The sequence below is a fragment of the Oncorhynchus kisutch genome, linkage group LG16 (genome assembly GCF_002021735.2).
Source record: "Oncorhynchus kisutch isolate 150728-3 linkage group LG16, Okis_V2, whole genome shotgun sequence".
Taxonomy (NCBI): Eukaryota; Metazoa; Chordata; class Actinopteri; order Salmoniformes; family Salmonidae; genus Oncorhynchus; species Oncorhynchus kisutch.
The window spans coordinates 18,036,538-18,044,456 of NC_034189.2; the positions used below are offsets into that span (position 1 = coordinate 18,036,538).

General features: G+C 44.6%; 1 protein-coding gene across 1 annotated transcript in view; it reads left to right on the top strand.

Annotated features, from left to right (window-relative positions):
* The first annotated feature begins 427 nt into the window (after positions 1 to 427).
* The window catches only part of LOC109906864 (N-acetylaspartate synthetase-like), a 28,405-nt gene continuing 20,913 nt past the window's right edge, over positions 428 to 7,919 (top strand). The window contains exons 1-2 of the mRNA XM_020504708.2: positions 428 to 875; positions 2,189 to 2,353. Coding sequence (XP_020360297.1) covers positions 560 to 875; positions 2,189 to 2,353 — 481 coding nt within the window. The 5' untranslated portion in view covers positions 428 to 559. The remainder of the gene's footprint in view (positions 876 to 2,188; positions 2,354 to 7,919) is intronic.

Sequence of the window (7,919 nt, forward strand, 5' to 3'; positions counted from 1 at the left end):
TCCCACCATCACCAAGTGTCCTTTATATTTTGACGTATGAACGCGTCTTATCCATTCTGGTAAGTAATTTCAGTCATCACTGCATAGAGGGTCTGGCGCAGCTCCCGCAGCAGGTACACCGGTGCAGGCCGGGTTGTTTCGGGTGAGCTTCAAAGGGCCCCATTAGCCTACCTGTTCCGAAATACCCTTACGCAAATCCACCCTCCTTGTCCCCCTCAAACACACATGTGTGGAATTTCGCCGGCACACCAGGAGCAATGTTGAGGTTTAAAAAAATAATTAAACCGGGTGCCTCACTCTTGTCTCGATACGCCTATCAGAATCGAATGGAGAAGCGCCTGAGCCAATGTACGCGCTGTGCGGGCCAGCCCCTGAATCTGAATGCATCCGCTAGGGCGCATTATAAATAGGCTAAGTGCTGGCCGGCAACCCTTGGTCGTGCAGAAACGCTCAGGGTTGCAACAGAAACACCCGCCGCCTTTTTCTTTGCATATTTATAAACGCATCGTATCCCATTTCTATTCTTACCAAGGATCGAGTTATTTTTGAGGCCAGTTGCATGCATTGTTCGTCTCCAAAAATGGTTTGCGAGACAAAAATTGTTGCGGATGAACACGATGCCATACAAGGGACAAAAAAAGATTCTATCATCCTTTCCTCCTCGCAAATGTGGACTTCTTCCACACCGGCACCGAATCCTCTCGAGGAAAATGATGTGAGGAAAGATACGGTTTTGATCCGCGAGTTTGAGCGCACGGACCATGTGGAAGTGCGCCGCATCTTTTATGAGGGGATAATGGAGAGAATACCCAACACCGCGTTCAGAGGCATATTACAGCAAAGTCAAACCCAATTCGTATATGCTCTTCTGACACGTAAGTGACACGATTCACCCGATACTAACGATTTACTGCAGTGAAATCCGTTTGAAGTTGCCATTACTCATTGAAAAACGCTTTTCATTTTACCCATGTATATTATGTATTTGAAAATGATTCTTGTAAAATACATTCTTAATGAATAACCCAACCATACTAACACATGAAAACCAATCATTGAAAAATGTATTTATTTGTTTTATTGTGAGTTGAAATGCAGTTGAAGGAAAGCTTATAATCTGTTGGGAGCATCAATGTGTGTGTTAATGGATAACTCGATGCCCTCTTTTCCTCGATTCCGGCATGTAGCTCACTTGCCTTTACAGCACCGCATCAAACCGCACACAAAGGCATGGCTAAAACGCATGGTGCATGTAGTATGTAGTCGGTGCCCTGTTGGATGTGCGTGTAGGGCGCTACGATGCAGGTTGGGTTGGACGCATGAATGAATGAATAGAACTTGAGGATTGGCCCACAGTGTGCGCGTGCGTGCACCAATCGCACCCCCCCACCAGTTCCCATCATACACACATTTTACTGTACGTGCACACAACGCGCAGCACCACCAGCCGTGCGCGCATGCTGGCATTGTTTATAATTCGAGTGCAGATGTTAATTTCAAAATGTTCATCACGTACGTATGTACACCTAATTCCTTTATCTGTACCGTGGTAAGTACCATACAGATTAAACAGTAAAAACCAACTAAACACACCATACTTCACTGTCGAAATGTTGTATGAAAATTGGTGTGGGTTATCATGTGGATATGACGCTATTATTTGGAACCATGCCGCTACAAAGTAAGGGCACACTGTTGACAGTAGCACGCCATATCGTGGCGCAATGGAGTAAAATAGTGTTGCATCATGCCAGGCTAGACGAAAACATAATAACATGCAATGGTGCTGCACAGCCTGTCTGTGTGGTGGGTTCCACTCTGGCGCCATCGTGCTGCCCAATCAGAGAAATAGGCTACTCCAAAAAGCACCGACTGCAGTAAATGGACCAGAGTCTGAGATTATTTTAAAAGGCTATTGGATGTGTAGGATATTTAGGCTATGTGTATACACTTAAATTTGCACCCAGTAAAATAAATACATATTCAACATAGGATGTCATGTGATGTTTTTCAATTACTTACTCCTTATTACGTGTGTGATATTAGGGACTGATCTTATTTTGAAGCAGCAACATATACTTCTTTTTGGAATGTCACTGTTTGGTTATGTGTGTGACTTCCGCCAAAATCCAACATTTGATTCTTTTTTCTGACAGGTATCGTTTATTTTTCTTCCTTATCTCCATAGTGATGTGCTTTGTTGTGACCAAATCCCTCGCGCTGACCTGCTGCGCGCCGTTCCTTCTCATGGGCGCGCGCTACTTCTACAGCCACAAAGTCATCCACAGCTATCTGGCCTGCGCGCTCCACACTGACATGGCAGACATCGAGGAGTATTACATGAAACCTACAGGTAAGAGGGGATAGGGGGCAATTGGACACAACACACAAACTAAATCCTGAATATAATGTGAAAATGAAATAGGCCCATTCTGTTGTGTTTGTCAGTATATAAATGTTCATCCGCAGACCCATGGGCCCTGGCCAAAAGTAGTGCACTATGTAGGGAATAGGGTGCCATTTGGGACGTAGTTACGCGTTCAAAGACCAAGGCAGTCTGCCTGCTTATTAAGTATGCAGGGCGACTCGCTCCACTGTGTTACTGCGGGAGGTTTCAGGGCAAGCCACACTACTGGGCCTATTGATTGCGAGGAGGAAACTGCTGATAGACTTTCTGCAGCAGTCGGCCAAGCCTCATTGGAGTCATTTCCTCAACTACATCAGTCCCTAATTAGGACAATCCATAAATCTCCTATGATGCAAAACACTTTGATTCTAAGAAGTGAGCTATGACACACTTCCTCCTTGTTCCGTTCCAAAACTTTAGGCTATAATCAAATCGCTTTCTCTCTGTCTCGCTGTCTATCTCTCTCTCTCGGTCTCTCTCACATGCTGACACATACACACACACACCGCACCCACACACTTTTATCTGCCTCTACCCTACATCTTGGGGTCAATTGCCAGTTATTTGTGAATCTCCTAAAAGGCAGGTTTTTGATAAGCCTTTGATTTCCCCCCTCTTGCTGACATTGTCTGCTAACCTCCGTTATCCAGTACACACACACACACACACACACACACACACACACACACACACACACACACACACACACGCATCTCCTCTTCAGTAGGTGTATACAGTGCCTTCAGAAAGTATTCAGACCCCTTGACTTTTACATATTTTGTTATGTTACAGCCTTATTTTAAAATGGATTTTCAAAAATCCTCAGCAATCTACACACAATACCCCATAATGACAAAGCGAAAACAGGTTTTTAGAAATAAAAAAACAGAAATACCTTATTTACAGAAGTATTCAGACCCTTTGCTATGCAAATTGAGGGCAGGTGCATCCTGTTTCCATTACCCGTGGTAAATTCAATTGATTGGAGATGATTTGGAAAGACACACACCTGTCTATATAAGGTCCCATGGTTGACAGTGCATGTCAGAGCAAAAACCAAGCCATGAAGTTGAAGGAATTGTCCGTAGGGCTCAGAGACAGGATTGTGTCGAGGCACAGATCTGGGGAAGGGTACCAAAACATTTCTGAAGCATTGAAGGTCACCAAGAACACAGTGTCCTTCCCGCATTCTTAAATGGAAGAAGTTTGGAACCTGGAGGAAACCTGGCACAATCCCTACATTGAAGCATGATGGTGGCAGCATCATGCTGTGGGGATGTTTTTCAGCGTCAGGATCGAGGAAAAGATGAACTGAGCAAAGTACAAAGAGATCCTTGATGAACACCTGCTCCAGAGCGCTCAGGACCTCAGACTGGGGTGTAGGTTCACCTTCCATCAGGACAACGACCGTAAACACACAGCCAAGACAACGCAGGAGTGGCTTCGGGACAAGTCTCTGAATGTTCTTGAGTGGGCCAGCCAGAGCCCAGACTTGAACCCAATCGATACTTATGTAAATGTGATATTTCAGTTTTTCATTGTTAATACATTTGTAAACATTTGTAAGTATTTTGTGTAGATTGATGAGGATGAAAAAATATATATACATTTTTAAAATAAGGCCGTTACCAAACAATGTTCTGAATATTTCCCGAAGGCACTGTATATGTGTTAGGGCTGGGAATTGCCAGGGTCCTCCCGATACGATATCATCACAGTACTTTGGTGCCGATACGATATGTATTGTAATGGTCAGGATTCTCATGATTCTATATGTATTGCGATTCGATACTGAGATTTTATACCGATTCAATGATCCAAACACATTGCTCACCATTTGTCTGCTGCAGAAGGACAAAGACAGAGCCATGAGAAAACCAGTTTTGATCAGTCATTTGAAAACAAATTGGCTGCCTGTTTAATAAGAAGATGGAGAACAAGGTATGAAGGAAGAATACTGTCGGTACAGCCAACTATCACAAAAATAATATTGCGATATTGTCAGAACGATACAATATATCGTCAGAAATAATATCCCGATATGTACCTGTATCGATACCCCGCCCCCATTACTATAATGTGTGTTAAGCATTTACTCGTCCCACTGTCACAAAAAGCCATCTGTAATCTCAGCCCTCTGCTCAGCGTGTGTGTGCATGGGACATACCAGGAACAATAAGGTCATGGGGGTGGGTGTTTAACTAGGGATTCTTAACATCAAAGAGCAGGACATTAATTCTACCAGCTTGAGTTTTCCCTGACATCCCTGTGGTACTGTCAACCAATCAATAAAGGCTGTGTCATTAATCAACCAATCACTAAAGGCTGTGTCATTAATCAACCAATCACTAAAGGCTGTGTCATTAATTAATCAACCAATCGATAAATGCTGTTTCATTAATCAACAAATCAATCCCATCCACTTTCACTGCCCTGTACAAATACACCACTGTTCTGTAGTCTATACCAGGTAGGGTCTGGCTGTATCCAGATTTTCATACCTTCATAATGTTCCTGTACCATAGCAGGGTATATGGTATTAATGTCAGTGCAAACAGGGGCCGCTTTTTCTTTCCAAACATAAATGTTTGTTGGGTTCTCAACCAATGTTCCCTCACATTTTTGGGGGCACTGAGAAAATTGTAGGTATTTTGAGCGGAAACTTGAACATTGTGAGAACTTCCGGCGTGCATTTACACTGAGTGAACACTGAGGCTGTACCCTTATGGTTTTAGACAGTAGTCAATAGGCTATTGTGGCTATCTGAGCATAATGTAGGCCAACCAACTAAACCAATGGAGAAAATCACTGAACATTTTCCCATGGAAATAGCTTTTGATTTCTATCATATAGCCTACAGTATCCTATATGTGGTCAATGCAGGCCTACACTGCTTGAGACATATAATAATAATAATTACCATACAGAGAATTAGACATTGTAGGCTACCCCTCTGTCTATTAGCTTATCTGTATATTCAAACCGGTCTCAAAATACAACACTGCCCCTTTAAGACAGGATATTTTTTACCTGACTGTCTTTTTAAAGACAGCTTGAAATGTAGCCTCCACGTTTTGTGATCTTGTAGGAAGCAGTAACTCCCCATTGCTGACCTTTACTTATCTATAACTGGGCTAATAACTCGCGAACTGGAAATGAATATCAGCAAATGTGCACACGCACAAGCTCTGTTCTGAACTGATCTGAAAAGCGCATTCACTTGCAGGGGATTGAAAGACCTCTTATGGGCTACACCGGCCAACAGAATTCTACTCCGCTGCGCTCCGGCTCTGCCTACGACAAAATCAGACTCAATCTTGCAAAGTTCGATTTGTTTTGGTTTGTTACATTGGAAAGGGGCTGATGTAATGTTGATTCGATCACAGAAAAATGTTTGATCTGTATAGTGCCAACTAATGGGGGGGGGGGGGGGGGGGGGGGTTCAGTCTCTTACGTCTCTGCGCGGCCTGGCATGTCTTCTGCGTGGCAGTCCTGGAGGAGGTGCGTGGCTGCACACACACGCAGGATTCCCATAGTGGACGCTAGCTAAATGCTAACATGAGCAAGCGAATAAAAATTTATTATTATTTTTTACCGTTATTTAACTTGGCAAGTCAGTTAAGAACAAATTCTTATTTTCAATGATGGCCTAGGAACAGTGGGTTAACTGCCTTGTTCAGGGGCAGAACGACAGATTTTGTACCTTGTCAGCTCGGGGATATGAACTTGCAACCTTTCGGTTACTAGTCCAATGCTCTAACCACTAGGCTACCCTGCCGCCCAGGCGGTGACAGATATTGCAGTGATATTCCAGCTCATAAAGTTATACAACTATCTCAAAAGGCTACTCACAGTTTGCTGCATGCACAAAACATATTAGACAGCAAGGCTCTTGTTCCAGGAGAGGATTGGCTATGCCGTAACTAAGAGGCTTGACCTTGCCATCTAGCAAGTTAGCAAACCAGATAGATAGCTGGAGTGCTGAGCTAGAGATAATTTATTTGTCACATCTTAGATAGTTAACTTCGAGCTAGTTATAAAGAGTAGCGTAGCACGTACCCCCGCAGCCCCCGTTGTTATACAAGACATGGCGAGGGGCGTGATTCGGCACAAGGAAAACCAAGCTCCTTTACCACGTTCCTCACTTTAACATTATGAAGCTTGGGCCCAATTCCTAATGGCACCCTATTCCCTATATAGTGCATTACTTTGGACCGCCCTGGGGCGGCAGGGTAGCCTAGTGGTTAGAGTGTTGGACTAGTAACCGGAAGGTTGCAAGTTCAAATCCCCGAGCTGACAAGGCAAAAATCTGTCGTTCTGCCCCTGAACAGGCATTTAACCCACTGTTCCTAGGCCATCATTGAAAATAAGAATTTGTTCTTAACTGACTTGCCTAGTTAAATAAAGGTAAAATAAATAAATAAATAAAAAATTACTTTGGACCAGGGCTCATTGTGCTATGTAGGGAATAGGGTGCCATTTGGGACTCACTCAACCTTGCTCTCTAAAGTGAAGGTATCTAGTGTGCTCCACACAGTACATAGGTAGATGGGCCAAGGTGACTCAACAGTTACAGCCACCTGATTCCTGGGCCCCAGGGCAGTGATAGGAGTGGCCAGATGGGTTGTTGTCCTCATCTCAGTCTGGGTCAGAGCCTGTCCCATACCGGGTCCTGCCTAGACAGAGCAGTCTACTTCCACATCCCAAATGACACACTAGTCCCTATATAGTGCACTACCTTTGACCAGAGCCCTATGGGCTACTATGTAGGGAATAGAGTGCCATTTGGGACGCTATCTACTTGTCTGTTAGCCCCTATTCACTTCCCTGCTAATGACAGTGATCTCATTCTGTTCTGGGGAGTTAGTGGGTGCAGACACTTCACTACTGTCACTCACAGTACCTGCTGCTTATTATCACTCTGCTGAGAGAGATACAGAGACAGAGAGACAGAAGCAGTCGGACAGACAGAGGCAGTCGGACAGACAGAGGCAGAGTGTGAGAGACGGAGGCAGAGTGTGAGAGACGGAGGCAGAGTGTGAGAGACGGAGGCAGAGTGTGAGAGACGGAGGCAGAGTGTGAGAGACGGAGGCAGAGTGTGAGAGACGGAGGCAGAGTGTGAGAGACGGAGGCAGAGTGTGAGAGATGGAGGCAGAGTGTGAGTCAGACAGAGAGAGAGTGGGTCGTGGGGTTAGACAGGGATGCAGCTTAAGCCCCACCCTCTTCAACATATATATCAACGAATTGGCGAGGGCACTAGAAAAGTCTGCAGCACCCGGCCTCCCCCTGCTAGAATCCGAAGTCAAATGTCTGCTGTTTGCTGATGATCTGGTGCTTCTGTCACCAACCAAGGAGGGCCTACAGCAGCACCTAGATCTTATGCACAGATTCTGTCAGACCTGGGCCCTGACAGTAAATCTCAGTAAGACCAAAATAATGGTGTTCCAAAAAAGGTCCAGTCACCAGGACCACAAATACACATTCCATCTAGACACTGTTGCCCTAGAGCACA